The 15756-nt window shown below is 48.5% G+C and overlaps 6 protein-coding genes across 7 annotated transcripts; 5 read left to right on the forward strand and 1 right to left on the reverse strand.

The window, feature by feature from the left end:
- Window positions 1-1020: 1020 nt before the first annotated feature.
- On the forward strand, window positions 1021-2588 carry GL218_06267 (the record flags this gene model as incomplete). Of its 2 annotated transcripts, XM_033582974.1 has the most annotated exons (2): window positions 1021-1053; window positions 1113-2588. In XM_033582974.1, the coding sequence occupies 2 exons, from the start codon at window positions 1021-1023 to the stop codon at window positions 2586-2588; spliced, it is 1509 nt and encodes a 502-aa protein (XP_033433901.1). The 2 variants fall into 2 exon arrangements, with proteins under 2 accessions (XP_033433901.1, XP_033433900.1); XM_033582973.1 differs by lacking the exon at window positions 1021-1053 and having other exon boundaries at window positions 1839-2588.
- Window positions 2589-2959: 371 nt separating this feature from the next.
- Window positions 2960-4237, forward strand: GL218_06268 (uncharacterized protein; the record flags this gene model as incomplete). Its single annotated transcript, XM_033582975.1, has 1 exon — window positions 2960-4237. The coding sequence occupies one exon, from the start codon at window positions 2960-2962 to the stop codon at window positions 4235-4237; it is 1278 nt and encodes a 425-aa protein (XP_033433909.1).
- Window positions 4238-4533: 296 nt separating this feature from the next.
- Window positions 4534-10541, reverse strand: GL218_06269 (DNA repair protein rad13; the record flags this gene model as incomplete). Its single annotated transcript, XM_033582976.1, has 2 exons — window positions 4534-5369; window positions 6827-10541. 2 exons carry the CDS (start codon window positions 10539-10541, stop codon window positions 4534-4536), a joined length of 4551 nt encoding a protein of 1516 aa, XP_033433910.1.
- Window positions 10542-11067: 526 nt separating this feature from the next.
- GL218_06270 (N-alpha-acetyltransferase 38-A, NatC auxiliary subunit) lies at window positions 11068-11503 on the forward strand (the record flags this gene model as incomplete). Its single annotated transcript, XM_033582977.1, has 2 exons — window positions 11068-11190; window positions 11258-11503. The coding sequence occupies 2 exons, from the start codon at window positions 11068-11070 to the stop codon at window positions 11501-11503; spliced, it is 369 nt and encodes a 122-aa protein (XP_033434121.1).
- Window positions 11504-13164: 1661 nt separating this feature from the next.
- On the forward strand, window positions 13165-14638 carry GL218_06271 (Vanillin dehydrogenase; the record flags this gene model as incomplete). Its single annotated transcript, XM_033582978.1, has 2 exons — window positions 13165-13607; window positions 13657-14638. 2 exons carry the CDS (start codon window positions 13165-13167, stop codon window positions 14636-14638), a joined length of 1425 nt encoding a protein of 474 aa, XP_033434120.1.
- A 363-nt stretch (window positions 14639-15001) lies between these two features.
- Window positions 15002-15664, forward strand: GL218_06272 (uncharacterized protein; the record flags this gene model as incomplete). Its single annotated transcript, XM_033582979.1, has 2 exons — window positions 15002-15152; window positions 15249-15664. 2 exons carry the CDS (start codon window positions 15002-15004, stop codon window positions 15662-15664), a joined length of 567 nt encoding a protein of 188 aa, XP_033434123.1.
- Between the last annotated feature and the right edge of the window lie 92 nt (window positions 15665-15756).

Genomic DNA, 15756 nt, shown 5'->3' on the forward strand with positions numbered 1-15756 from the left:
ACTATTTCTATAACTTCTAAGTGACCAATTCCTCGAAAGAGCCAGCCAAGACAACCGAGTATTCTATTAAATATGAAAGCAATTTACTCTCCTCACCTATACGATTCAATTGTATCATAGGTAGAATATACGAACGAGCTAATAACAGCTCCCCAAGCTGCCAGCAGACTGGTGGAATATATTTACCGCTACCACCCATGAACGGGCACTGGTTCCCTCAATAGTCACCTTATTTGAAGGTGGAAACCTCGATTTGGAGATGATCTCTACTTAAGGTGCATCATGTAAGAGATGCGGGGGGGATGCATGGAGGTTGCATGCCGAAGGATACCCAAAAAGCTTGTTGGTCCAGCTTTTTTTTTTCTCATCTCGTAAGAAATAATGGTGTTCGTTCTATAAAAGAGATTATAGATTATATAAGAGATCTATATCAGATTAGGTACCTATCATGATTTGGTTTAACATTCTTCCAGCCGAGGACTATTAAGATTAAAATAATTATATAAGCTATTGTGTAAGTTAAAAAGCCGATAACTATAAATTTTTATAAACTCGGATGGACCTTCTTAAATAGGACTATTAACTATTTTCAGCAATTGATATCGTCTTTAGTACAGCAAGAATACCCCACAATGAACTCCCTCAGGGGTCATTTAGGTACCACCTAGGGATTAGTGCCCCTCTAAAACGCCGATGTCGTCAATGTTATCAAGCCGACGTCACTTTAAACGTCTTAAATCTATCAAATTTAGAATCATTTCATTTCAATGAATAAGCGTAAACATCGGGATAATTGGGTTATGATACCCTGATGACTTACAAATCGATTGACTTCCCCTGAAGCTTTTCTAGTCTCTTTGTGGTAACTTAGGATTTAATCAACTAATATCGCTCGTCCTCGAAGCAATTCACATATCTCTTCTCACGATGAGTTTCCTAAGGAGCTTACAGAGGAGCGTAACATCTCAATCGCGACTTGCTGTAAGATCGAGCTTTCAAAGAACAAACCTTCCACTCATAATGACGCGGTTAGCTTCTAGTAGAGCACCAAAGGTAAGCTTTGGAAAATAACGCTTAGTTAATTATGAATCTCTGTACTAATCATGTTCTAGCTCAACGATCCATCCCTCTTCAAGACTGATGTCTGTTATGTAAACGGAGAATGGATCAAGGCAGCCTCGGGTAAGACCTTTGAAGTCTACGACCCGGCTACGGGAGACCTCATTGGCACATCTCCTGAGTTTACTGGCAAGGACACTGAGAATGCCATCGCTGCTGCTGCTGCAGCGTTCCCTAGTTTCCGGACGAAGACTGGTCGGGAGAAGGCTAGATTACTACGCAAATGGTATGACTTGGTAATCGAGAACTCTGACGACCTTGCAAAGCTTATCACGTGGGAGAACGGCAAGCCGTTCGCGGATGCGAAGGGCGAGGTGACCTACGCCGCTAGTTTTTTCGAATGGTTCAGTGAGGAGGCGCCTAGAGTATACGGCGATTCGATACCGGCTACCGTACCAGGAAACAGAGTTGTGACTATCAAGCAGCCCGTCGGTGTCTGCGGTTTAATTACGCCATGGAACTTTCCCGCTGCCATGGTCACTCGAAAGCTCGGTCCTGCTCTAGCGGCTGGCTGCACAGTCGTTGTTAAGGCACCTGGAGAGACCCCATTTACCGCCCTCGCCTTGGCCGAGTTAGCGCACAGAGCTGGAATTCCGAAAGGCGTTGTTAACTTCGTGACAACCTTAAAGAACACACCTGAGGTCGGAGAGACGCTGGCGACTCACCCTACCGTACGGAAGATATCTTTTACAGGATCGACGGGCGTAGGAAGGCTCCTCATGAAGCAGGCTTCTCCAACCTTGAAGATCCTGTCTATGGAACTGGGAGGTAACGCACCATTCATCGTGTTTGACGATGCCGATGTCGACGCGGCTGTCACAGGCGCCATCGCCTCCAAATTCCGCTCGTCCGGCCAGACTTGCGTGTGTGCCAATAGGATATACGTCCAAAAGGGTATCTACGATGAGTTTGCAAAGAAGTTTGCAGAGAAGGTTAAGGAATTCAAGGTTGGCAATGGGTTTGACGAAGGCATCACCCACGGACCTCTGATCCACGACCGAGCCATCTCGAAAGTAGAGGCTCACATTAAAGACGCCGAGAAGAAGGGAGGTAAGGTGGTTGTCGGCGGACAGAAACTGCCGGACCTGGGAGCTAATTTCTACCAACCTACCGTCATCACTGGAATGACCAAGGACATGGCTATCGCAGGCGAGGAGACCTTTGGACCTGTGGCCGGATTATTCTCATTCGCCACGGAGCAAGAAGTAGTAGATTTAGCAAACTCTGCCGAGGTCGGTTTAGCAGGCTATTTCTTCTCGCGAGACTTGGAGCGGATTACAAGGGTGGCTGAAGCGCTAGAAGTAGGAATGGTGGGCGTCAACACAGGTCTAATTTCAGACACTGCTTCGCCATTTGGAGGTGTGAAACAATCCGGATTCGGCAGAGAGGGATCTAAATATGGTATTGACGAATACTTGAACATCAAGACGATAACGTGGGGAGGCATGAATAAGCCGCTGCAAAGTTGAATGTTTATTGTGAAGTAATCTATAATACTAGCGTTGACGGTTAGAAAAATGAAATTGAAGATCTTTATCAGAAGAAATTGAGCATAATTAAACTGGATTGAATCATATGATTAATTAAAGGCAGTTTCTGTCGATAATATCTACTATGTATGAAGCTAATACGAAGCTGCTCTAGCTAGGTATCTGCATTAGAAAAGGAGCAGTTGAAAGTGGATATCGCATACAATCATATCCCACTTCTTCCCTCGCTTAAACGCATTAACCAGTAACGTAGCACCGCCAAAGCTTCGGAGAATCTAAATCTCGAAAATTTCAAGATACTTCGAAATCAACCGTCCGGGCTTCAACATCACACCGCAATTGGGCCCGTCATGATCCGGCATCCGCTAAACTCGGCAGTCAGCCGCACCAGGCCAGACCTAAACCGAGTCACCGACGGCATCGCCGCTTCCCTACGGCAATTCTCCGTGTCCGCGCGCCGGAGCGCCGAAGACAACGATGACGATGACTCGCGGAGACCTTCCAGTCGCCAGCGTTCCATCGCTGCTGTGAACGAGCTTATTGCGACGGTGGATAGCGGCATTAGCGCATCGAGGCCAACCCAGAACACAGCAGCGAATGCTCCGCCTCCCGCCCGAAGCCAGGGCCCTAATATTATCACTCTGAAGAACATACCCCGCGGCGGCTTCAGCGGCATAACGAGGACTACGCCCGGCGGTCCGAATATCATCAGAACCGATAGCTTGCCGTCTCGCGGCGGCTTTAACAGCACGGGAAGGACTGGCCCACCTACCGGCATGCCGCCTCGATTCGGTGCAAATGGTGGTCCGAATATCATCCGAGGCGGTTTCCGCGGTCGCGGGGGAGGCGGCAACTCTCCGTCCGGCGGCGGATCTCCACGATTTGGGCCTTCACGACGGGGAGGGCCGGGCGGTGGCGGCGGCGGCGGTGGCGGTGGTGGAAACCGACGGCCAGACGACCGACCACGGCGAGGACGCGGATCCCGTCGACGAAACGACGACGACGAGAAAGGCGGCAGACAGCGCGAAGGAGAGCAACAGGAGGGAGAAGACAGCGAGATAGACAACCCCGCCATCAGAGCATACCTCGAGGGCAAAGAAACCGGCAGGACCGTCGCCTTCAACCCCAGCCTCTCGCTAGCCTCGCTCGCGGGCTGGGGCCCCGCCGTAGCCACGTCCGCGACGCCCTTCGGCCAGGGCGAGACGGTCCTCCGACAAGCGCGCATTCTGGGCGGCGGCCAGGCGTTCCACCCGCAGCACCTGGAGACGCCGCTGTCGCTGCACCTGGCGTGGCGGGACGGCAACGGCGCGTTCGTGCCGCCGTCGGACGAGGCGCGGCTGTGGAGGAAACAGGGCCTTAAGGACAGGCCGTTCGAGGCCCCGGCCGAGGTCAAGACGGCGGTGCTGGAGGATGCGCTGCTGGGGAGGTATGGCGAGGGGCCCAAGTACGCGGATCCCGAGGATACGATTGGGACTCTGCGCAGCTACGTCCGGAGAGACGGCACGTGGAATGCGCATGCGGAGAGGGGTATTGAGGCCAAGGTTCGGAGTCTGCTGGGCCAGTCTGGTCAGCCAGCTGCTAAGGCCGGTAGTGGTGCTGCTGCGAAGAAGCCAGAGGCTAAGGCTTGATTTATCTAGCACCTCCCTCTACGATGTTCCGGTGGGAATCGGGATGGACGTATGGTTCAGCGTCTTTAGATTCGGGCTTTGAGCATACATGAAATGTACCGTTACCACGCGACGCATGTAACAATAACAGGTAGTTTATAATACATCTGTGCTATATGACTATGCACGCCTCTGCTGATCAAGCCGGGCCATAAACACCCCTATTTACTCTAGGTCAATAATGGCCATGTACATTGCAACCATAGAGTAATGTAATGTAATGTAATGTAATGTAATGTAATACTATGCCGGCCTCCTTAAACAGGCAGACTCTTAAGCACATCCTTCTCCAAATCATCAATCTCCACCATCTTAGCCTTAATAATCTTATCCAGCTCCTTATCCGCCGTCCTCTTGAGATCGGGACCAATCTCGCTGTTTTTGCGCCACGTCACATGCAGCTTATCGCGTTTCTGGCGCACGCTCCTGACGCGGTCTCTCCAGTCGTTACAGACGGCTTTCGCGCGCTTGAGCAGATCATCCCGCGTCTCGGGCTCGATCTTGAGGATCAGCTCGAGCTCGTTGTCCGGGTCGCGCTGCGGCTGCTGGTTGAAGTCGGCGCTGGCCTGGACGGCGCTCATGATCGGCTTGACGTACGCCGCCTCGTGCGCGATCAGGCTGATGGTGCGCCCGCCCCGCGATATCACTTGCGCTACCTCCCGCAGCGGGTACGTGACTCCCGGCTCCTTGCGGTCCGGCTGCACGCGCAGCGCCCCTATTATGTCCGGGTTGAAGCGCCCGCCCGCCCGCAGCTTCTTGAGCAGCTCCCGGTGGTGCTCGTCGTGCCGGCGGATGCGCGACTCCACGTCTGCGAAGTTGAGCGGCTCTTCGGGGTTGGCGGGTGGGTGCTTGGGCCCGTTGGGGTCGTCGGCTTCGGCGTCCCCGCTGCTGCTGCTGCTGTTGCTGCTCCCGCGGGTGACGGACGCTTGCTTCTTGTGGTCTTCGCGCGTCTTGTCCTTGGGCGCTTTGCTCTTCCACACGGGCGAGGTCGTGTGCAGGGCACGAATGTTGCTGCTACCCGCGGGGTGTTGGGGTAGGAGGAGGATGCATGGGCGAAGGGATGGCGGGGTAGTGGTTGTGGTGGTGGTGGTGTCTAAGATGTAGCGTGGGCGGATTATGTCGTGGCTGGTTTAAAGAGTGTCAGTACCTAATGTATGTATATAATATATATAGAGAGAGAGAGAGAGAGACAGCTGAGTCAATTGGGAAGACTGACACTCGCCCAAGCTCAGGACGAGCTCGGCTTTGTCGTAGCAATGCTCTGGCAGCCGTGGCTCGCATTGTGTTTTCCTTTTTTATCTTACTGAATTAAGTTGAAGTGGAACAGTTTCGTGAGCTAAATTTTAAGGTTGAGTTCAAGGTTGAAGTTGGAGTTTGCATGTATATAATTACCAACCGTAGTTATCGATAAGAATTACTCGTACTTTTGGTGTGTGATTTTATACTTAAATAGCTCTACTTGACGTAGGAGGAGAGGAAAGAGCAAACTGGTTCTGAAGTGTTATTTTATAGAGCAATTGCAATCAGCCTGGATGCCTACCTAAGATGCCTAGATGCCTATATGTATATAATAAAAAGCAATTATGTATTTCTTCAAACAACTCTACGCTGCCTAAAAATGTTTCACACAGGTCTCAGTTCGATATTCGATGATCCCTTTGCTTTTTGTACATTGTAAAAACACTTACACCTATAAGTTATAACTTGTCTCTCAAATATACAATATTTCCATCGTTATGATAGGTAAAAAGAAGTAAAATCATACAACGTATAAAAGTAACCATTACTATAAGTTAACCAAGAAGAAGTTGAGTGAGTTTAAGCCGTTAGATCTAATGTCTACAAACTTAAAGGCTCTAGCGTCATACCTATTCCACACTGTATTTCCGTCGGGACTCTTATTTAGTGCGCTAATTCTACCGCTAGCAAACAAGCCAATATAGTTCATTGTAAAGAGCCGAATTTTCATCCGAGGATCTGGTTTCTCACAAATCACTTTCCGTGGTCAACTGGTGTAGTGGTCATCACGTCTGTCTTACAATTTCACTGTATAGTGTATTGTGAGGACACAGAAGGTCGCAGGTTCGATCCCTGCGTTGATCAACTTTTTGCATTTATTTCATATAGAATTTATTAAATGCGATAGTTAATAATTTTAATAAAGTCCACCTTTCTAGGAATTCTTTTTTTCCTGTTATTAATTTCCATCCGCAACATGCTATCAAATTCTCAAGATCTTCATCTAGTCTTCCTACCGGTTGTTACCAACAAGAGTACGAGTAAAAAAATGAATGTGCTTGATATACACATAACCATTTATATATAGGTACCTAATATATAGTTATTATGATGTAGCATAATAATTTCGAGACTTAATATTCAAACATCTAAATTTCTCATCTCGCAATATAGTAAACAGTACACAAGGCCTGGGCCCTCTAGGATTAATTCTACACATACACAATGGTGCGGTCTTGCTAGGGAAAGGGACAATCTACGCAGACGCCTTAGTTCTCTTCCCCCTTTTCGCGCCCCTGCCCTTTTGCCTACCAGCAGTTTTCTTAACGCCATTATCTTTATTCGCATCGGCGTATTCATCATCATCGTCGTCATCATCAATCGTAATCGTATTCCCGGCCTTCCTCTTCCTCCGCGCAGATTGTTGTGGAGCTGGCACATGACTCTCGTCCTCGGCTTCCGCTCCCGTAGCAGTAGAAATGTCCCCGACTACAGCGTTCGCGCGCAGCTTATTAACCGCTTGAGCCATGCGCTTGCTCCCTTGGACCCTCTGTCTCGGGGCAAATGCTTCTTTTACCCCGACACCGACGGCGCCTTCGAAGTACCTTGTGATGTTGCTCTGTGTACCTTCGGCCTCCCGACGGTTCATGTCCCTAATCACGGGGACGAGGACTTCGTCCGTTCGTTCCTCGCTCCATCCGATTGTGCTCATTAAGAATTGTCGTAGGCCCGCAACATCAGGTACGCCCCATTGGAACTGGTCTGGGGTACTGTCAACCTCTGGGTGTAAGTAAGCGTCGTAGACGGCTATATTAGGGAAACCGGGAGGCAGGAACAGCTTTGTGGCCTGGGATTTGCGGAATTTCCTTCGGAAGGTTGATGATTGATCTGCTTCCTTTGGTCGGTTGTTAATCTGGACGTCTTGCCACCACTCTCGAAACTTCGTGAGCCCGTCTCTACCGGGAAACTCGGAAAGAATCTCGACGGCGGTCACGGGCCCGACTCCCGGGAGACCCTCCGTGTAATCGGAGCCGAGTAGCTGGGCCAAGGATATTAGTTGCTCGCGAGAAAGTGATAGTTCCTTTTCAAGATCAGAACCGAGGTAGCATTCGACGAACTTGTTGCTATTGAACATGTTCTTATACACTCGCGTGCCGCCAAATAAAAATGTATCCGAATCGTCCGTCACGATACCATCGACCAGGCCAAGATTAACCAGCTCGGCACATTGAGCTTCTGCTTCCATTGGCGCGGTGATGTAAGGAATACCAAAAAATCGCAATAAAGCTTGACATTCGGTGATCATGATCTGAGTAACTTCATCCGCATCTCTTCGGTCCTTTTTCTGTTGTGTTCGTAGCGCCTTGAGTTCTCGCTCATAAGCTTCCTGGTTCTCCTTCTCAGACTTGTGATTTAGTTGACTAGCAAAGCGTGCATGCTCTTCGGCTTCTTCGGCCATCTGGGCAAGTAGTTCCTCTTCCTCAGGATCGCTAAATTCATTGTCATCAAACTCAGCATCACCAAAAATCTCGTCGTTAGTGGCATCGGCTACGGGGATTGATCTATTAGGCGACTCAAAAGCTTCTGGCATAGGCGCTTCAACGTCATCAAAAGTAGGCTCAGGGGATGCTAGTTGAGAAGCAACATCATTGCTGATGGGTTCTTCTGGCGGCTGTAAAATCTCAACTTCTTCAAAATCTGGTTCTGGTGAAGCTGATTTGGAGGCTGATTCAAGACTAGGTATTGTATCATCAATTGCTTCGGTTTGGGACGTAGCTTGCTCTTGCACGATATCTACGCGATGCGTGTTCTCATGTTGGTCTTCCTCATTAGCAACTGGAGGATTGACCTTTGTCAGAGTAGCAGGAGATCGTCGTAGTGTGTCTCGATCCTCTTCCCTGTGTACAGAGCTTTTCTGATGCAGCGACGGGGGTGCCTCAATAATTTGAATATCACTTTCGTCGTCCGAGGACTCGATCTCGATAATTGCATCCTTGCGCCACCGCCTTTCCTCTTCAAGTGCAGCTTCTCGATCCTGCTCGTTAATCTCATGCTCGATAGCTTGTCGTGCCTTTATAGATTCGCGGATATCTGATTCATCTTGCATCATCCATGGTGGTAGAGGACGGGCTGCTTCACTTTCTTGCACCTTGTCATCGGCATTAGCATCAGCATCGTCACCACCATCTCGTATGAAGCCACCTGCGAGCTCATCAGACGCTGGTTCTTTTCTAGCCTCCTTCTCGAATACTTTTGCAGGTGCCTTCTCTTTATTTGCAAAAATACTAGACTTCCAATCCAGTTTCTCGAATGGCAAAGGCCCATCAAATGGATTCTTTACATTTCGAACCACTGGCACAGGTTGGGGTTTGAAGATTGGTGCTTTCTTTTTCCTTTTTGATAGAGCAGCTCGTAGATCGACTTCGCTATCGCTACTCTCGTTGCTATCCCGTCGTGCCGGCATAGGCTTAGATATCGCCGCATTAGCTCTATTGTTCACAATATGCGCGATCATATTCCCACTTGTGGAGGCGATCGGCTTTGGCCCTTCGGTAGCTTTTTGTGTCCACTCAGGAACAGGAACATCTTCAAATTCTTCTTCCTCTTCTTCCCTCTCTCCCGATGAGGTTACCCCGTGCTGGTTCCTCAGAGACAAGGCGATAGCTCGGCTAAGGTCCTCTTCCTCATCGTTAATAAGGATATCCTCCCCGTTTCGAGGCTCAAAAAGATCATTAACGCTATCACCAACATCCCCTCCAACAAATAGGGACTCATCTTCGTCATCGGCGGGGGTATCTTCTTGACCATTCTGTAATCTAGTTTCATATATTTGTCGTCTTCGCACCTCAGCGTCATAAGCAGCTCTAGCTTCGGGCTCAAGTCTTGGTAAACGATTTATACCTTCGATAGGTACATCTTCGAAATCTTCATCTTCCCAATCGTCATCATCTTCCTTAGCCTGGTACTGAAAATCTAGGGCATCAACATCAATAGGTTTGTGTATCTCTCCACGATCTTTCTCTTTGCTAACAACACCAAGGGCCCATCCACCCTCAGCCCCTTCATTCTTGACTAGGATATATTCGCGATCTTTCTCGCCTGCTATACGCGCATTTTTTGCTAGTGTAAGATCAGTTCCGGTCATTCCGGCTTCCTGCATAAGTCTTTGCGTTAAATGATTTCTCTCCCGCACCCTCTCGATCTGAAATCGGGAAAATGCCATTCTGTCAGGGAACATGCCATCCAATTGCTCCTTGCTTAAACCCATCCTCAATCGACTTCGTATTCTTGCTGCGTTAAGGATATTATATCTATCAACGGGCGGTAGACTCTTAAAAAACTCGCCTTCGAAGTCGATCTTGCTGAAGTCGTAGACGTTGATATCCTCGCCACTGTTGAATTGCCTTGCATACTCCTCCAACTCCTCTATACTCATAATGCGAGGATCTTCCGGTCGACCCATACCCTCAATACCCCCGTCTAATTCCGGTAAGTGATAGGCATCTTGCTTGTAGAACTTCCTATTCTTCTGCCTTTCGGTTTGGCTCATTCCCAGCTCATCCACATAAACCAGCTGATCTACATCGGGGAGCTCTTCAGCAGGCTCATCTACGTCCGGTCTTCCTTCCGCTTCACGCTCTACTCTCCTCCGGCGCTTCTCGTCCTCTTCCTCTGCTATCCGGTGCATCTGCACAGCTAATAGCTTACCAGCCGTACGGACCGCATCCTCTCTTCGACCCTCCCGTCTTCTTTTTCGGTTTGTGATAGTCTGGCGCTTCAGGGCTGGAGCACCACCATCAAACACGAAGACAGGTTGAATGCCGAACCATAGTAGCTTGCATATGCGGCGGAAGAAGCCGACAACATGCGAGTTGCGTAGAGCATTTCCTTCTTTATCGCGAACGGCCTTGAGGAACTGATATATCCAGATAGATGCATCGACAGCGAGACGTTTACGATTTAGGGTGGCGAGATTCGTTGGACGGGCACACGGCTGCACCACGGTCCAGAGCCCGTTCACACCCATGTTGGCGTGGGACTCGCAAGATCAATGAAGGTAATTTATTTAATGCTATAGAATTGAAGCGAAACCTTCATATATAATGGAATAGAGGTCGCATGGTTAGCGGTATCCATCTAAGCGGTGTATATTAATTTCAAGTGGACAAGATAAAAGAGCTTATCGTTGCCTGAAATTGTCATTGGAAGGTAGAAAGGATGGATGACGATGACTCGTCGCCGCACCGCGACAAATACGTACCTACATTAATCGCGTCTAGAGCTTGACTTACAGGGGTTTCCCTGTCATGTTTAAAGTGGTGGCAGCTACAAGTTACAAAGTTCAAAAATGCAGCTCCCTATCGATAAGCCCTATAATATCTTGCCCCTCTTCGCTACTCTTCGTAGTAATTCGTAGCTCTTTGCTGTAGCACAAAGACACGCTTTCGTCGCGTATCATGAGAAGCCGAATAATATTTAATCCAATACCGCCATAGGATATCCTAGGACTACTTGTCTTAGAGAGAGATATATATACAATATATAATAAGAGCATGGAACCCGATATGGAACCGGCAGAAGCCGAAACATTCCTCAAGTCGCTGCTCAACAAGAACTTACGCATCTACGCAACAGACGGACGCATCTTCATAGGGAACTTCAAATGCACAGATACGGTTCGTCACCACCCTCTACATAGCCACACCTCGACCATACCATGCTAAGATATATATATGTCTCTAGCATAGCAACATAGTCCTATCGCTCACCTACGAATATCGCGAGCCGTCGCAGCAAAAACTCGCCGAAGCCAAAGCCGCGAGCTCCTCATCCAGCGCGGATAAGGTGGCGCTAGACATGACGTCGCGGTACCTAGGCCTCGTCGTCGTCCCCGGGGAGCATATCGTCAAGATAGAGGTAGAGGAGTTCTCAAGCCAGGCTAAGAGCCGGTCGATATTAGAGCGGAGGGACATCTACGGCGCTCGGTGATATAGGGTTGCGAACGACGGAAATCCAAAGATCTTACGGAGACTTGTTTGTCCAATCATCGCGCGGTCCGTAGAGGGCAGCTAGATTCGGAGTCAGCCTAAAGGTCGGACGCACCGGGGCCAATCAACCAAACTTCCGACGTTGGTTCGGGGTGGTGGCGTTCTACAGAAATAGATACCCGAGGGTACGGGTTATTATAGAGTGGCGTTTGCAGCGCATCCAAGGGTTTTGATTATAACACAGGCGCGAGGCGATACTCGGTCGCTATATACGAATAAGAAGGACAAGGGGAGCTGCGACGGTCCAATTCGTTAACGAAGCATAAGGCATGACTTCACATAGACGAGACCCGTAGACAGTAGAAAGATTAGAGGTCTAACTAGTAATTTTCGATACTACTAACGATTGTTAGCCAATTGAGTATGTTTCTACCCGACATTACTCAATACAATTTTGCAGCGATGTAGTTATAGGAGTAGTTCACAATTCGTCTTTATATACATAAGCCTCCTATAGTAAAAACTTCAAGCTGTTTTCTTCCTATTACCGATCAACTCTACAATTCAAGAAGACTATTCTATGTTTGAGCTGACGCGGCATTTATCATTGAGTCTTATGTCATTTTCAATGTAACTATAAGAGCATCAATTCGCTAGCAGAGCTATTCCGAAGTTGAGCACGAACCGAAACTGATTGAGATACTTCCGAATAAGGCCTGAGCTACCTATGAGCTAACATTAACAGGTAGATACCAATCAATTTTATGACATTGCGTCCGTGAATGATTATATAACGGATTTTATTAAGGTATTTGGACACACAGTAGAAGCATAGGTAGCACTTAAATAAGATGCATATCATCAAAGTCTTACATTATAGAAATAGAAACAGCTCAACTGGTGTTTTTATTATAGTTTTATAAAATATCGTTTCGCTAATGACGTAAAAGTCGACAATGGCAATGGAATACAACTAATGAAAGTACAATGATCTAGTCCGCACTACCATCTCAATTTAGAAGTTTTCAACTATGACGGCAATGGAAGCCGGCTTCTGTTATAGTTACAAAAGCCTCAGAAATACTACAAATATACTAGTACAAACATACGGACTTGAATAGTGTGTGATTCAAAATTGGTGCTCTATAAAAAGTCCACAATATTCCTAATCTACCTACCTAGGTAGATACCGAAAAGATGTATGTGATCTATTATCATCTCCCGGCTGAAGATACTAACCTAGTGTAACGAATTACGAAGAACTTACACTATGTAGGAATGATATATGCGACCAAGGTGGGGTTAACTTGGAAGCGAATTCAAGTATCAGGTAGCCAAGTATTACTAGGGTGTCGGGGAAATGAGGGGCATGAATTTCGGTATTAGAGGTGAGTTTCGTATATTAAAACCGATCTTCAAGAGTCTAAGTTGTCGGAGATGATGCATTGCCGTTACGCACAAAACGTCTCAGCCATCTCGTTCTCCACAGGTCTACCCGGTTTCGAGGAATCTCATATTTGATGTACAACTAGAACCACTTATCTCATCACTAGTGTCATAGTATAGCCGAAAGGACACTGCACTGCTGGTGATTTAGTGTTAATAAAATCGGCACAACACCACCTACATCTCTAGTTGAATATCCATCAAGTCTCCGCAAACATGTCAACGTACACGGTACCGTTCGTTATTAATGGCGAGGAACGCCTCGTCGAGAAGACCTTCGACGTGACATCACCTAGCACCGGCAAGGTCTTGCATAAATGTAGTATAGCAACAGAGGCAGAAGCTCTCATAGCTATTGAGGCTGCCGCAGCTGCTGGTCAGCAATGGCGAGATACTCCCGTAGCCGAGCGTCGAGATATTTTTCTCAGGGCAGCTGAGATCATGAGCAAGAGGAAGGAGGAACTAGCCACGTATATGATCGACGAAGTTGGGGCGGCACGCAGCTGGGCCGACTTCAATATCAACCTCACCATTGATATGTTCAAGGACGTAGCGGGACGGACGGCTGCTGTGGAAGGCACCATTCCTGCGTGTGTGCCGGGTATCACAGCCCTGGTCGTGAAGGAACCGTACGGTGTTGTGTTAGCAATGGCTCCTTGGTAAATATCCCTCAGTCAATTATCAGAACCTAGGCTCACCACTACAAAGGAACGCACCGTATATATTAGGCACCCGCTCGGTGCTCTTCCCGATTGCGGCTGGTTGTACAGTTGTTTTCAAGGGATCCGAATTGGCGCCACGTACTCATCACGCTATCCTGTCTATTCTCGACGAGGCCGGCCTACCCAAAGGAGTAGTGAACTACATAGTAACCGACCCGGCTCACGCGCCATCCGTTACGGAGTCTCTGATCGCAAACCCACATGTCAAAAAGATCAACTTCACCGGAAGTACGGCGGTGGGGAAGATCATCGCAAAGATTGCGGGTCAGTACCTAAAACCTCTCGTCCTAGAGCTTGGCGGCAAGGCACCGGCTATCGTGTGGGAAGATGCCGACTTAGACATTGCTGCAGAGCAATGCACCCTAGGGGCGTTCTTCTTCTCCGGGCAAGTCTGTATGAGCACGGAGAGAATAATCGTGCATAAGAAGATCAGCGAAGCATTCAAAGAGAAGTTGGTTGCAGCCATAGAGAACATCTTCCCATCGAAAAGTGATGCCTTAGTTTTGATCAACGCTCGAGGCGTTGATAAGAACAAGAATCTCTTAAAAGATGCGCTTAGTAAGGGTGCCGTTCTCCTCAACGGAGATGTGGACGCTGCAGAGAGCTCAAAGACCAGGTTGAGACCAATAGTCGCCAGTAAGGTGACACCTGACATGGACCTATACAAACAAGAATCGTTTGGCCCAACAGTGAGTCTTATTGAAGTTGAGACCGAAGAAGAGGCTCTGCGAATAGCCAACGATACTGAGTATGGCCTCGCATCCGCCGTCTTCACCGAGGATTTAAAAGTTGGCCTGCGGTTTGCACGAGGCATAGAGACTGGGGCGGTTCATATTAATAATATGACAATTCACGACGAGACGGCATTACCGCATGGAGGAAGTAAGGAGAGCGGATATGGGCGATTCAATGCCCTAACTGGGGTGGAAGAATGGGTTAGAACGAAGACAATCACCTGGAGAAACTAGCAATTTTGCAAGTGTATAACTAGAGGAGGTATTGCTCATTTTTAATAACGAAGTATTGCATAAGAAACAGATTATAACATTACGGCGTTCGAAGGTTGTTAACTATAGGTAGTTCTCTAAATAAATGATGTATAAGAGAGAAATCATGCTATGGTAGACTGTTGGCCCAAGCTCCCTTAAGCTATATGTAGGTACCTAGGTACTTATGTACCTCCGTGTGTAACCAACAGAAGCTCCGACAGCGCGGACGTAATCGTAATCGCAATCGCAACGTCATCTCGAATTTTTGCTAAAAACCTTTAAGGTTGTCACATTCTTGTTTCTCTATAAACGTCAAATAAGACAAGTAATACAACATACAAAATGGGAGCAAAGGCATCAAAACCCGCCCAATCGGCCACGCGCAAATTCCCCACGAGAGCACCCGGCAGTGCCGCTCCTCCACCACACGCCCGCCCGCGGCCCGCAGCGCAACGGACCCCCGAGCCGCGAGCGTCGTTTACAAAGGACGACGGTAAGCATTTACTTACTTACTTACTTACACCATGACACCCCAGCGCGTTTATACTGCACTGCCCTTCGAGCTAGCTAATTTTCCGCCCGCGCTTAGCAATCAAAGCAGATAGCATAGACCCAGACCCGAACCCATTTACAAACGCAGCCTTCTCGCAACGGTTGAAGCAGATGGGCGTCGCGACGCCCAACCCGACGCTTTCTAACTCATCCACAGCGTCGCCCTACCCCGGCTCACCGGACCAAGGGCCGCGGAGCCATATATTCCCCTCGCCGGCGCAGAACCCGACGCTAAGCGCCCTCGAGGCACGGCAACGGCTGGAGGAGCGTGCGACGCTTGAGTTTGAGAATGTTCGCCAGGGACGGGAATTTTTAGACGTGGGCACGTTAAAGCAGGCGCTGGTGCTACAGGCGCGAGGAACACCGGCTGCCGATATCGAGAGGAGGCTGCGGCTTAAGAGCGGTGTTGTGAATAGATTAGGGCCTAGGGGGGTTACTTTGCCCTTGACTTAAGGGAGGAAATACGGAAAAAAACAAATAAATCAAGTTTGTTGCAATGGCGGATTTACTAGGGCCTATAGGTGGATCGTTGTTTGGTGTATATT

This window comes from Daldinia childiae (assembly GCF_008694065.1).
Source record: "Daldinia childiae strain JS-1345 chromosome Unknown Scaffold6, whole genome shotgun sequence".
Classification (NCBI taxonomy): Eukaryota; Fungi; Ascomycota; class Sordariomycetes; order Xylariales; family Hypoxylaceae; genus Daldinia; species Daldinia childiae.